At 41.6% G+C, this 15552-nt stretch overlaps 1 protein-coding gene across 1 annotated transcript in view; it reads left to right on the top strand.

The window, feature by feature from the left end:
* Nucleotides 1-15323, top strand: part of LOC111963108 (prepronociceptin) — a 30766-nt gene extending 15443 nt beyond the window's left edge. Inside the window, exons 2-3 of the mRNA XM_023986334.2 lie at nt 9703-9852; nt 13298-15323. Of these exons, the coding sequence (XP_023842102.1) occupies nt 9727-9852; nt 13298-13918 (747 nt within the window). The 5' untranslated portion in view covers nt 9703-9726 and the 3' untranslated portion in view covers nt 13919-15323. The remainder of the gene's footprint in view (nt 1-9702; nt 9853-13297) is intronic.
* Nucleotides 15324-15552: the final 229 nt, after the last annotated feature.

The raw sequence follows: 15552 nt of genomic DNA, 5'->3' as shown, positions 1-15552 counted from the left end.
CTGCAGCAAAGCACCCCCACAACATGATGCTGCCACCCCCGTGCTTCACAGTTGGGAAGGTGTTTCTTCGGCTTGCAAGCCTCCCCTTTTTCCTCAAAACGTAACGATGGTCATTACGGCAAACAGTTCTATTTTTGTTTCAACAGACCAGAGGACATTTCTCCAAAAAGTATGATCTTTGTCCCCATGTGCATTGCAAACCATAGTCTGGCTTTTTTATGGTAGTTTTGGAGCAGTGGCTTCTTCCTTGTGAGCAGCCTTTCAGGGTATGTCGATATAGGACTTGTTTTACTCTATATTAGATACTTTGTACCTGTTTTCTCCAGCATCTTCACAAGGTCCTTTGCTGTTGTTCTGGGATTTGATTTGTACTTTTCGCACCAAAGTACGTTCATCTCTAGGAGACAGAACGCGTCTCCTTCCTGAGCGTATGACGGCTGCGTGTTCCCATGGTGTTTATACTAGCGTACTATTGTTTGTACAGATGAACGTGGTACCTTCAGGCGTTTGGAAATTGCTCTCAAGGATGAACCAGACTTGTGGATGTCTACAAATGTTTTTCCTGAGGTCTTGGCTGATTTCTTTAGATTTTCCATGATGTCAAGCAAAGAGGCACTGAGTTTGAAGTGAGGCCTTGAAATACATCCACAGGTACACCTCCATTGACTCAAATGATGTCAATTAGCCTATCAGAAGCTTCCAAAGCCATGACATCATTTTCTAGAATTTTCCAAGCTGTTTAAAACTTCTTATGGCTGCAATCCCGTTAACGGGACCGATATGACAACAGCCAGTGAAAGTGCAGGGCGCCAAATTCAAACAACAGAAATCTCATAATTAAAATTCCTCAACATACATGTATCCTTATTACCATTTTAAATGTAATCTTGTTGTTAATCCCACCAAAGTGTCCGATTTCAAATAGGCTTTACAGCGAAAGCACCACAAACGATTATGTTAGGTCACCGCAAAATCCCAGAAAAACACAGCCATTTTTCCAGCCAAAGACAGGAGTCACAAAAAACAGAAATAGAGATAAAATTAAACACTAACCTTTGATGATCTTCATCAGATGACACTCATAGGACTTCATGTTACGCAATACATATATGTTTTGTTCGATAAAGTTCATATTTATATCCAAAACCTCAGTTTACATTGGCGTCATGTTCAGAAAAGCCTCCAAAATATTTGGAGAAATTGCAGAGAGCCACGTCAAATAACATAAATACTCATCATAAACTTTGATGAAAGATACATGTTTTACATAGAATTTAAGATACACTTGTTCTTAATGCAACCGCTGTGTCAGATTTCAAAAAGCTTTATGGCAAAAGCACAATATTCAATCATCTGAGAACAGCGTTCAGCCACAAAAGGAAGCCATACAGTTACCCGCCAAATTGTGCAGTCAACAAAACTCATAAATAGTATTATAAATCTTCCCTTACCTTTGCTGATCTTCGTCGGAATGCACTCCCAGGACTCCCACTTCTACAAGAAATGTTCGTTCTGTTCGGTAATGTCCATCATTTATGTCCAAATAGCTATTTTTGTTAGCGTGTTTGGTAAACAAATCCAAAGTCAGGAAGCGCGTTCACTAAAAGCAGACGAAATGTCAAAAAGTTCCGTAACAGTCAGTAGAAACATGTCAAACGATGTATTGAATCAATCTTTAGAATGTTTTTAACATAAATCTTCAATAACGTTCCAACCGGAGAATTCCATTGACTTCAGATGTGCGATGGAACAGAGCTCCCTCTCATGTGAACGCGCATGGTCAGAGCATGGTCAGGTCATGGTAGACCTGACTCATTCCTGTCTCCTTCGGCCCCACTTCACAGTAGAGGCATCAGACAAGGTTCTACAGACTGTTGACATCTAGTGGAAGCCGTAGGAAGTGCAAACTGATCCATATCCCACTGCGTATTCAATAGGGGCTGGGTTGAATATCGACCAACCTCAGATTTCCTACTTCCTGTTTGGATTTCTTCTCAGGTTTTTGCCTGCAATATGAGTTCTGTTATACTCACAGACATCATTCAAACAGTTTTAGAAACTTCAGAGTGTTTTCTATCCAATACTAATAATAATATGCATATATAGCAACTGGGACTGAGGAGCAGGCAGTTTACTATGGGCACCTCTGGGCACCTTTTATCCAAGCTACTCAATACTGCCCCTACAGCCATAAGAAGTTAAAGGTACAGTCAACTTAGTGTATGTAAACTTCTGACCCACTGGAATGGGATACATCATTGTGATACAGTGAATTAAAAGTGAAATAATCTGTCTTTAAACAATTGTTGGAAAAATTACTTGTGTCATGCACAAAGTATATGTGTTAACCGACTTGCCAAAACTATAGTTTGTTAACAAGAAATTTGTGGAGTGGTTGAAAAACGAGTTTTAATGACTCCAACCTAAGTGTATGTTAACTTCCGACTTCAACCATATGTGGCAGACAAGAAAACATATCTCCAGCTTAAACTGACAGATTTTGATCGGGATTTTTTAATATGTTACTGAGATTGATGCTCTGGTGTATCAATAGACTCTAGGGGGTTTAATTACCTGGATGGTGAAAGCATTGGTGGGCATCTCCTGCCTGCATCTAGCTGACATAGTGTGTAATCATTAGTCCAACCGTTGCAAACGAGAGTTTCTATTGGACAAATTCAGGTATGTTTATCCCTGTTTTGTTCCGTTTAAGAAACGTTTTCAACAGAATCGTCGGAATGAAACACAGTTCACTTTTATAGCAGCCACGTTGTATTCCTTCTCGCATCTATGCGCTCTCCTCTCAACTTTTCCCTCGCTTGTGGACTTCAATGCACAACACATCAGCTGTATTTGACCAGGCAAAAAAAACTTTCCAAGCTAAACCATACAGTGTATCATAACCGCTACACGGCCGACATCGTTGTCACCCTATTAGCTAAAGTAACGTCATAGTCAACATAGCTAATGGAATAATGTGTTAGTAATCCTGCTACAATCATGCAGTAACGTTAGTGTACAGTCAGTAAGTAGTTTAGCACTTAAACCGGCGGGCCCAAAAGTTTACCTTGACTTGGAAGAGTTCCAATGTTGTGTTGGGTATTCATTGCCAGTTAGCTAACATAGCATCCCTCTGTTTGAGCAGGGTGTTTGATTAGGCTAAACTAGCTAGCTGCATTTGCTAGCTAAGTATGTAAGTGAAACTCAAAGTGAAGAAAAATGACGATCTCTCTCTCTCTTGCTTCTCCTTAATTTTGGAAGAAATAAATTTGTTCAAAACTGTTCAATTATTGTCTTTCTCTCTCTTTGAGTCAACTACTCACCACATTTTATGTAGTGCTAGCTAGCTGTAGCTTATGCTTTCAGTACTAGATTCATTCTCTGATCCTTTGATTGGGTGGACAACGTCATTTTATGCTGCAAGAGCTCTGATAGGTTGGAGGACGTCCTCCGGAAGTTGTCATAATTACTGTGTAAGTCTATGGAAGGGGGTGAGAACCATGAGCCTCCTAGGTTTTGTATTGAAGTCAATGTACCCAGAGGAGGACGGAAGCTAGCTGTCCTCCGGCTACACCATAGTGCTACGCTACAGAGTGCTGTTGAGGCTAAAGTAGACCTTAATTTCAAAATAGTGTTTTTTAATCAATTATCTGCTGATGTGATTATATTTAGTACAGTTTTATATAACAATGATAACTTTTTAATGTTTAATTATGTGTTCTTTAAATAAAATTCACTGAGGAAGATGGTCCTCCCCTTTCTCCTCTGATGAGCCTCCACTGCTCTAAGTTAATATCAATCTATCGCTCTATTGATCCGTGGTGCTGTGGGACCAATATTGATGTGGTTTTACAGGGTGGAAGATGATACATTTTACTGATAGTTAGTGATGTATAGTATTGATACGGAGGCTGATGTTTGGCATGGTATATCGATGTTTGTCACTGATCCGCCCTCGTTCATCGATAAAGTTGTAATGTGTTGAAGAACATTGTCGTGACTGGCATTCTCGGTAGAGGTTGTGGTTGTTAATTTAACTCGGCACCATTCTATCCTAATAGCTTGTCTATTTTGTATCCATTGAAGCCATGAGCTTGAAATGTTCTAGACACGGACCACACAGGATGTCAAGTTGAAGCACCTTGTGTACAATCTATTATTATTTTCAATCATAATCTTTAACATCATTAGAAACTACAGTATAACTGACCGTATTTATGGTATTCGCTGCATATGTCGGCTCCATCAGAAATGACCTTTAAATGGTGCATAGCAGACAATGCGCGATCGGATTGAATCCTAGCCTTCCCCAGTACACTGGTCCTATTCCTTTGACTGTAGTGGGAACAGACAGACAGAGTCTGGATAATTTTGGGGTTATTATTAGCAGGTCTAGCAGTCAGATTCACCAGAGGACTTTGATAACCCAATTACTGTGTTTAATTAAGTGATTTACTCAGCAATAAGCTGGTTAATTAAACAATTATAGCTGGGCTATCTGGAGAGGGGGACCTGCTGATGAGCTGCAGGTGTGAAGGAGGGAATGAGAGCGTGAGGGAAAAACTCTGCAGACACTGGGAAAATAATATTTCATACGGTATTGTGCCTGCAAATAGTGTTGTGTGTGTGTGTGTGGTGTGTTGTGTGTGTGTTGTGTTGTGTGTGTTGTGTGTGTGTGTGTGTGTGTGTGTGTGTGTGTGTGTTGTGTGTGTGTGTGTGTGGTGTGTGGGTGTGTGTGTGTGTGTGTGTGTGTGTGTGTGTGTGTGTGGTGTGTGTGTGTGTGTGGTGTGTGTGCATTCTGCTCCTGTGGTACATTCCTTTTCTAATTGAGTGATGATATAAACACCTCTTAGATAGTGGCAGCCGTAGCTTTTTTAACCTCTGATCACTTACATTACCTCTCTTTGACTCACACACAGGGCCGGTTCCAGGCATAAGCAACGTAAGCGGTCGCTTAGGGCCCCCGACCCAAAAAATTAATTTGTGCAATTTTGAAATTTGGTTGTGCATCAGCAGTTTTTATCTTGTTTTTTTCTTATTATGTCAGTCAATGACAGTCCTTCCATTATCCATGTCAGCTAACAATTTTTAGATTGGTAGTTAGTCTAGTCAGCATGCAGGGCACGTGCCCAGGAGCCCTGATCTCTAGGGAGCCCGTATTGCCTTTGTTATTCTCACTCAGCTGCAGTGCCTTCAGAAAGTATTCATACCCCTTGACTTATTCCACATTTTGTGTTACAGCCTGAATTCAAAATTGGTTAAATGAATAAAAATACACAAGCGAGATAGTGCCGGCCCTTCTCACGCATCACTTATGTGGTGAAAATGATGGGGTGAGAAATAAATGTGTGGGATTGTGGTTCCTTTTCCTCTCTCTCTGTGGAACACTGGAGCTGGCTTGAGTTTCAACTGTACAGTATGAGGCTCATATGGTGTTAGACTTTGGAAGTGTAAGTCAGAAGACATCCAAATGCCTCTATCTCAAAAGTGTTGAATGATCTATGCCAACATTGGCAAACAGTTAATCTATCCTTCACTCTCTCTCTGGCTGCTGTATCCAACATTTAATTCCATTTCAGTCCAGTTTGAATGTTCTCCATGTTAGACACGTTGTTCCACAGAAGAATGTTCTGGATAAAGTATTTGAATTCGAACCCATTCTGATTCTATGGTTCCGGATGAGTTAGTGTTCCGGTCGCATCATTGGTCCACTTTCTCTCTGTATCTCTCCGTTGTTCTCTCAACACTTTCCTCATTACCGCAGTGTCCTCATCAAGGCCAGGAAATGTCAAATAATTTACTCATCTCAAGGAAAGTGTTAAATCCGGATTATTCACCCATGGCTGATTCTCCTACAGCAATTTGTCTGTCTAGGCCTCTCCCTCCTATTTCAAGGCAACGTGATAAGTTCAACTTAATTGCAAATATGTCTTTGTTTTCTCTTATCATAGTTTTCCTGTGCTTGTAGAGAACTTTTCTGACAATAGCTGTAGAGGGCTTTTGTACAGTAGCTGAAATTCCTTTAAATATTTTTCTTAATCCATGATTTTCATTTGCAGTGCCACACTCACAACCTGTTGTGATGTCATAATGCACATAAAAAGACACACACACACACACACACACACACACACACACACACACACACACACACACACACACACACACACACACACACACACACACACACACACACACACACACACACACACACACACACACACACACACACACACACACACACACACACACACACACACACACACACACACACACACACACACACACACACACACACACACACACAACACACCACCACCACACACACACACACACACACACACACACACACACACGGGTCCCCAGATCCTCAAAAAGTTCTACAGCTGCACCATCGAGAGCATCCTGACCAGTTGCATCACCGCCTGGTTTGGCAACTGCTCGGCATCTGACCATTAGGCGCTACGGAGGGTAGTGCATACGGCCCAGTACATCACTGGGGCTAATCTTCCTGACATCCAGGACCTATATCCTAGGCGGTGTCAGAGGAAGGCCCAAAAAATTGTCAAAGACTCCAGCTACCATAGTCAGACTGTTCTCTCTGCTACCGCACAGCAAGCGGTACCGGAGCACCAAGTCTAGGACCAAAAGGCTCCTTAACAGCTTCTACCTGCAAGCCATAAGACTGCTGAACAATGAATGAAATGGCCACCCGAAATATTTACATTGCTGCTACTCAATGTTTATTATTAATGCATAGTCACTTTACAAATTACCTCGACTAACCTGTACCCCTGCACATTGTCTCGGTACCGGTACCCCCTGTATATAGCTTCGTTATTGTTATGTATGTAATTTTCTTGTGTTACATTTTCATTGAATTTTTTACTTTAGTTTATTTAGTAAATATTTTCTTAACTCTATTTCTTTGATCTGTATTGTTGGTTAGGGGCTTGTAAGTAAGCATTTCACGGTAAGGTCTACACCTGTTGTATTCGGCGCATGTAACAAATAACATTTGATTTGATTTAAATATTTATAAATGTTTTGAGTGACCAGTGTAATTTCTCACAAAAAGATGGACATGCAATTGGTAGAGATTCCATCATTACCTGATGCTCCTTCAGGTGTCAAAATGAACATATCAAGGGTTAAAGAATAAGCACACAACACAGAGGATGTTTAAGGAAATATATTGAACATTTCACTTGCTGAACATTTCAAGTGCAGTGTTACCTCTGAGCCTTGGGCTTTTCTTAACTCATATCAATCCCATATCCCCTTTTCTCAAATCCGGACTTTGAGGCTAGAAACACTGCTGATTTTCATTCTTAATTAAGTGCATTTCTTGAATTTTTCGAGTGCCTTCACTAATTTAACGTGGTCCTTCGAGCCAGATAATCAAGGACTGATTTCAGACCTGGGACACCAGTTGAGTAGACTCTCTGGCCAACCAGTGATATCAATCAATTAATCAATTACCTACCAGGTAGAAGAAGAAGAAAAAACAGTAGAACACTCCAAACCTCCAGTCTGATTCTTTGTGACATTTGCGGGTAAAAATGCTTGATTTTGCTATGGAGATTCTGACATTTTGCATGGCAATACGCAATTATTTTATCCAATTTGTCGCAAAAATGCGCTGACGAGGGCGTTTGTTTAAGTGTGGCTTGATTGAACTATATTATACAGTAAATTTGTAGTGATTGGTTGAAATTGTGAGCCCTCTTTTTGTACTGCGATGATGGGTCCGTTTTATGTGATAACGTTGCGATGATTTGATTTTTTGGTGCCGTGACTGGTCAAATTTGCAAGCCCTCGCACAACATGCAGGGAATGGTTGATTTTGCAAAACAGATTGCAATCGCAGAATGGCGGAATCCTGGAGGGACTGATGTACTGTAGATAGCCTATAGAACCTCCTGGGATACACAGAGAACATCATACTTCAGCCTCAATCTCATTACCTTCCCTTCAACCGGTCTTCCAATGTCTAGCCATGAGGAACGAACCAAGCTATCTCCTGTAAAAATCTATGTAACTTAATAAGGTGGTTTTAAAAGCACACCATCGGCAACCCCTCCTTTGTCTGCCCTGCCCGATCCCCTCGTATCGTATTTGTAATTCACTCCCCTACATTATAATCACTCGCCACCTGCCGGCCTTTCTTTAGCTGTTCCACGGGACACCATTAAGTAAAAACTCACTCAAGGAGGATATCGATTCGATGAGGAGTGGTGAAGTGGCTTTTGTGTCTTGACTGAGTTAGTGGAGGGTGGCCGAGAAGAACAACATGTCACAGTTTTTGGACGTGAAAGAGATGTGTTTCTACTGTTTGTAGTAGAAGTGCTGATTCTACAATAGAGAGAGGCGATTGGAAGTGTCCAAGTTCACTGCAATGGGGAATAATAACCAGTAAACACTACAGATTGTTAATGAAATACAGGCACTCTCTTGTACTTACCTCAAGGGAATGACATAGAGTAACAACAATGGACAACACATTGTACTTTCTGATACTTTGCAGTACTAGTTCCCCTTGGGGTCGCACGTGAATGGTCAGCGCTGTCTGGATATGTAATGTTCTCAGTGTATATCCATGTCTCATACAGTAGAGACTTAATTTGTTGTATCCATTTAGTTTGTATGAAAAATAAATAGGAATGTTTGTGATGCTGCATTGGGGCCTGCATTTCCCATTGGCACACTAAACTCAATGAAGTACTTGAAAAACTGAAAACATAAAAAGGGGTATGAACTGTCCTCGAAAGGAAAGAAACTACTTTCAAAATAATTACCTTTCCCTTTATCTGTGTTCATTCACACATGATATTCTACAATCACACTCATCCTTTTCCAACTACCGTTTATCTATACTAAAGCAGTGTAGGTAAGCTGCTCTCAGGATATGAATGATAACATTGAATCATCGTTACCCCATCGTTACTGCAAGTTAATAAAATAGTTCAGTACAATTCAAATGTAATGTCCCTGACAAACAAGTTTAATCTCTAATTATTTTAATTCTATAATAGATACACATCTATTAATTGCAGTTTTCAGGCATTAATGCCTTTGTGTGTGCGTCATTGACATATACATGGTGTGGTCAGTGATATCATGCTTGCGTGTGTGTGTGCATCAGTGCATGGGCATATTCCTTGTTCTCTGTTTGTTACAAGTGCAACACAGCTTCGGATTCCTCTCTCCATATATCTCCATATTTCCCATCTCTTCCTGATGACTAATCCAGTAAAACAAAGACTCCGAAATGCATCAATGCTTCCGAAATGCTTCAATGCTTCCGAAATCACCCCATTTCTTTTGGCCATTGTGCTCCCTCCCATCATGCCAGAAGCGCTAATTCAGGGTTCAATTAAGGCAATGATGAGTTTGGTTAATGATGTACAAACAGCTGTTTGTGTCTTACGTCGTTGTTGTCACAAAACAGCGGACTGGTTCACTGCCAAGGTCAATACAACTCCCAGACAAACAAAGGCTTTAGTGTTTATCAGTTATCTTTGTCTGTCGGTCGGTCGGCCATGTCTGTCTGTGTCCTTGTATCTCTCTCTCTCCCCGATTCTCTCTCTCTCTCATTCCTTCCTTCCCTCCCCCTCTTTCAGTCTGACTGTTCACTGTAAATGATGACTGTGCAGAAGACGATGAATTGACCTCTGACTTCTCTCCTGTGTCCTGTCCCAGGTTGTCCTATCGATACTGAGGACAATGAAGACCCCCCTATGGGCCCTGTTGCTGCTGTGTCTCTGTGTTCCAGGACACTGTAGTGACTGCCAGGAGGACTGCCTGGCCTGTAGCCACATCCTACCCCAGGAGATCAACTTTAACACACTGGTGAGGGTCTCTAAAGCCACCTACAACACCTATCCTCCATCCGTCTATCACTCTATTCTTCTACACTGAACAAAAATATAAATGCAACATGTAAAGTGTTGGTCCCATGTTGCATGAGCTGAAATAAAATATCCCAGAAATGATCCATACGCACAAAAATATTATTTCTCTCAAATTATGTGCACACATTTGTTTACATCTCTGTTACTGAGCATTTCTCCTTTTGCCAAAATAATCAATCCACCCGACAGGTGTGGCATATCAAGAATCTGATTAAACGGCATGATCATTACACAGGTGCACCTTGTGCTGGGAACAATAAAAGGCCACTCTAAAATGTGCAGTTTTGGCATGCTGACTGCAGAAATGTCCACCAGAGCTGTTGCCAGAGATTTGAATGTTAATTTCTCTACCATAAGCTGCCTCCAACGTCATTTTAGAGAATTTGGTAGTACATCCAACCGGCCTCACAACCGCAGACCACGTGTATGGCGTAGTGTGGGCGAGTGGTTTGCTAATGTCAACATTGTGAACAGAGTGCCCCATGGTGGCGGTGGGGTTATGGTATGAGCAGACATAAGTTACGGACAACGAACACAATTGCATTTTATCGATGGCAATTTGAAGGCACAGAAATACCGTGAGGAGATCCTGAGGACCATTGTGAGGCCCATTTATTTAAGGTATCTGTTACCAACATATGCGTATCTGTATTCCCAGTCATGAGAAATCCATAGATTAGGGCCTATTCAATTGATTTAAATTGACTGATTTCCTCATATGAACTGTAACTGAGTAAAATATTTGAAATTGTTGCATGTTGCGTTTATATTTTGGTTCAGTATATGTCTCTATTCCTTTTATTTGTCTATGCCTAACCCTGCCTCAGTCACATAATGCTCGAAGAGATCAACTTCAACACAGATTAAATCCCCTGTTGTCCATCTCGCTGTCATAATCTAGATCTGGTTATGACACCTGTACCATGTCAGATATAGAGTTGAATTGTATTCAATTTTGAGTTTGCATTTCAATATTACACTTTATATACATCACATAAGACTGAAATATAACAAAACCGTTTAACATAGGAACACCGTATTTTTTTATATACACTATATATAATGCTTATTAATTATGAAATTATAAAAAATATTAACGCTCCACCCATGAGGCCTCTAGAGGGCGCTTTTGGTCACTCGACAGCAGGAAAGGGGTACTATCTCAAGGAACTCTGACTGTGTTACCAGTGGACTGACTGAATCTAACAGTGTTTTAAATTGTATATTTAAATCATCACTGTATGTCTAATAAATTACTGTGTGTGTATATTTCATAAAAATAACTCAAAATATATCTGTGATCATTTATTTCCCTGAGCCTCCTTGTGCTATTAAAATGCTCAGTCTGATCGTGTGGGAGTGTTGATACAAATGTAAAATATTTACATACACAACCCTGATTGGCGGATAGGATCGTTTAGACTCTAGAGCCTACCTGTTTACCCCTTCAAAGTAGTAAGATACAAATGGTCATTGGTCAGAATAATCAGATCAGATTGTGATGTCATGTTGTGGGCCAAAAACTCCATTCCACCTGAACAGGCTGAAATTCCTTACACTAAAATGTAAGGAATGTATCAACTCTTACACTAAAAGGGAATTATCATTTTCACAACTTCTGAGTGTTATTTCCGACCTCATAGTGTGGAAATATAAAAAAAACAGGAAAAGCACTGCCCCTTTAATAGGTTGTTTGTCTGTGGGGTGATAGAGCTAATTCACTCAGGAGATGCTCCTTTGGCTTTAAACAGCTCTGGTGATTCAGTTAACTTAGAGCGTAGGCTAATTATGCACACACAATAAACAGCAGCTGGTTGGCCCACTGCCGCCGCCTGGAGAGATTGATGATGTCACAAATAGAGCGCTCGCAGTCGTCGAAGAGAGAGAGATTGGGACCCCCCCATAGAGAAACACGCACACAGACGCACCTACCATCTCCCTCACTCCCCGCACCCCTGCATCCATCACTCTCTGCCTTCATCCTCTAAAACCACCCTTCCCTCACCACAGTCATTCTCCCCACCCTCTATCTCCTATATTGTTGACGATATCTGACTCTTAGCATTATGCCCTCCCAGCCTCCCGGCATCTGGCTTTTAATTTGCGCTGGCTAATTGATTCCTGAGGATAGAAGTGAGTGTTCTGCCCTCTCCATTCTCTCCATCTCACTGCTGGAGGTTTAGCGCACCACCGACCCCCTCTTTGTCTCGTGGCTTCAGTGTATTCTGCTATGTTCTCTCCTATGTAAGTAAGTAGCCTTGGCTTGTACAAGCCGGAACGGCTCATAGGAGCAGGAGTTTATCTCCTGTTTCTGTAGCGTGAGGCAGCTTGATGTACAAGTACACCCTATGGACACGACGCAAGTCTATCGCAGGGCCGTCCCCCAGATCTATCAGAGACGCATAGGGTCCCATGTTTTATATTCTTTGGTATGACTCGGCACCCTGAGATAAGGATAATATTTGTGTGTGTATGTGTTGATAGCAGGTTCAGCTCTGATGTGGAGAATCTCCACTGAGAGACTGTGAGACTAGACTGTGATGCGTTCAGAGAAACCCCAAACCCACTGACTGATTCTAGATATATATTCACACAAAGACCATTTAGATAGCATGGATGCCGTACTAATTCAAGGTGAGGTATTTGTAAGACAAAGAAAGGACTCTATGTTCGGGCGAGAGAAGAACAGTACGATGTCTTCATGGGCATCATAAACATTTTGCTATCATTCTTTAAAAAATACATATACTGTATGTCTTATTGTCACATACACCAGATAGGTGGGTTGAAATGTGTTGTTTTACAGGGTCAGCCATAGTAGTACGGCGCCCCTGGAGAAAATGAGGGTAAAGTGCCTTGCTCAAGGGCACATCGGCTCGGGTTCTCGAACCAGCAACCTTTCGGTTACTGGCCCAACGCTCGAGCCTGCCACCCTCACAATGGGAATCCCAGTGTCTGACGGTGTATCATCGTCTATCTCAATCAAATGCAAAGCAATTTTTACGTCAGCATTTGACAGAAAGTATACTGGTGCCATCTTATTTGGGGAGGACGGGCTTATAGTAATGGCTTGGCTGGAATGGAAAAAATGTAGTGGTATCGAACACATCTAGCACGTGGTTTTCATGTGTTTGGTAGAATTCCATTAACTCCATTCCAGCCATTATAATAAGCCATCCTCCCCTCAGCAGCCTCCTCTGCTCTTTACAGCCCCTGGACAAAGTGGTGACTGGGGAATGAACCAATAACTAACAAATCATAACTTTGGTTTGTCCTTTCTTTCTTTCTTTCTTTTTTCTTTCTTTCTCTCTCTCTCTCTCTCTCTCTCTCTCTCTCTATCTAACGATCATGTGCTCTGTGTTTTCCTCCCTCTCTCCTCTCAGGTGTGTCTGGTGGAGTGTGACAGTAACGTCTCCCCTGCCTTCATTTGGGACCTGTGTCGCAAGGTCTTGGCACCGCCACAGTTACCATTCCTGTCCATAGGGGGCGCTGCCATGCTGAAACGGGCCCAGGAGGAGGTGGAGGCCATGCTGCCAGAAGAAGAAGAGGAACAGGGGGACGAGGGGCTGATGTACCCAGCAGCCCTGCAGAGGTTTGACCACGTGGCCCGTGCTCTGGGGACAGACGAGCTGGGCAGTGAGAGCCAGCTAACCCTCGCCAATGCTGCCTACAACTCCCAGCTGCCCCGGGAAATGGAGGAAATGGACGAGGAAGAGGGGGATAGCGTGACAGAGAAAGAGCAGGACGGAGCGGCGGGTATAAGTCTGTCAAAGCGCTTTGGGGGGTTCCTGAAGGGAAGGCACGGCTACAGGAAATTGATGGGCCCTGGAAGGCCCTTGCAGAAGCGCTACGGCGGGTTCATAGGCGTCCGGAAATCTGCACGCAAGTGGAACAACCAGAAACGCTTCAGTGAGTTCCTGAAGCAGTACCTGGGCATGAGCAACCGAGCCAGCAAGTCCTACAACAGCTACTCCACTGACATCACCCAACAGAACGAGGTGTAGCCATGCCCAAAGCAATCGTATCCCTGCCATAACCTAGCAAACCCCAGACCCTCCCCTACATATTCAAATCTGTCACCACAGTGATTAAACTTCTGTTCTGAACACAACCGCTCATGAAAATCCACACTGGAGCATTATATATTCAGTCTTGTATATTTCTCATTGATAGCGATAACAACATATCATGAATAAAAGCAAAAAAAATAATTTAAAAAAATACAATGTATACAGCTATTAATGGTTTATCAGAGAATCACTCTGGATTATTATTATAGTCACACAAACACACTGCATTTGTTTTGCTTTTCCATACTGTATCTGTAATGTAACTTTTTAAACAAATTTTGCCTTCATCAATCTTGGCTATTACATGGGTAAATTCAGTGGAAACTTCATGAATTTCCATGACTTACTAGTGAAGTTCTCATTGATTTCCTGAACCAGTACAGAGTACATCCACAAAGTTTCTAAACCCAGAGACGAAACATCGCGAGACTTCGGTAAACACTTTCGAAACAGACCAAGCAGACCAAGGTTTGGGGTTTGAGAAGTCAATAATGAGATAAGTGAAAAATTATTCCTTAGATGTTCATTTAAACACTCTAAAGGCACAACCTAGATTCGAGCCAATGTCATAAGTAGTTGAACATGCTATTACTCCAACCTCGTAAAAGTGACAAACTGGCACGTTTTTATTTTCGTCAAAAACAACTGTATATCGAAGTAGTGCCTTTAACTTGACAGGTTGCACACGCGCAGATTTGCGCGAGACGACCGTTAGACCCAATTACGTGTTTCTACGCGCAAGTTTAGCTAGCCAACGTCGTCATGACATCGCCTACAAGCGTTTTCGGGGATGTCTTGGAGAAGCAGTTTCTGCATCAGGGCGTCACTCTCTTTATTGTGCTACCCTCTAGTGGCTGACCAAAAATGATCGTTCAGATTTCCAATTGAAAATGTGCTAGGATACGTTCATGACTATTTGATATATAACACAAACTCATTATTGGGTGTGTGGATGGCTCAATCTGTAATCTATTGACATGTTCAGAACTTCTTAATATTCTCTAAATTTCAATATCAACCCTGATAGTGTCTACTATATTTTGGTGCAAAACATCTCAACGAACTATTCCTACTGTATAAGACTGCAGGAGGTTATCCATGCTCATATACAAATGATCTGTTGGCAAAACTAATGTTCTGATTTGAAATTAACCTTGGCGTGTGTTTGTTGAAGCAGACACAGATGTAGCCTACTGTATGTATGAACAGTGTTCTTTTTCTTTAAATTGTTATTATGTGAAACCATTTTGTTGTGCAGTATAAAACCTGTAAATAGCAGAAATGTAACATATCAATAAAGATAGTTTACTATTTATTTTGTGGCTTGTCATGCAGCAAATGATTCTGTGTCTTGAGGTGTTTTGTTCCAATGTTCTAGAATGTTCACAAGATGATGACATCAGTTTATACTGTATCAATCCCACAACACTCCATTTATTACACAGAACATTTCCAGACCAATATTGTCTTGTATAATAATAATCATTATCATCATCATGTTCTCTTGAATAAAATCTCCTGTATAGATACAGGCTCATAAGCCAAAATGGAAAGCCTAGAGTAGTTTC

This window comes from Salvelinus sp. IW2-2015, linkage group LG4q.2 (genome assembly GCF_002910315.2).
Source record: "Salvelinus sp. IW2-2015 linkage group LG4q.2, ASM291031v2, whole genome shotgun sequence".
NCBI classification, from domain to species: Eukaryota; Metazoa; Chordata; class Actinopteri; order Salmoniformes; family Salmonidae; genus Salvelinus; species Salvelinus sp. IW2-2015.
This window is presented reverse-complemented; position numbering and strand designations above follow the sequence as displayed.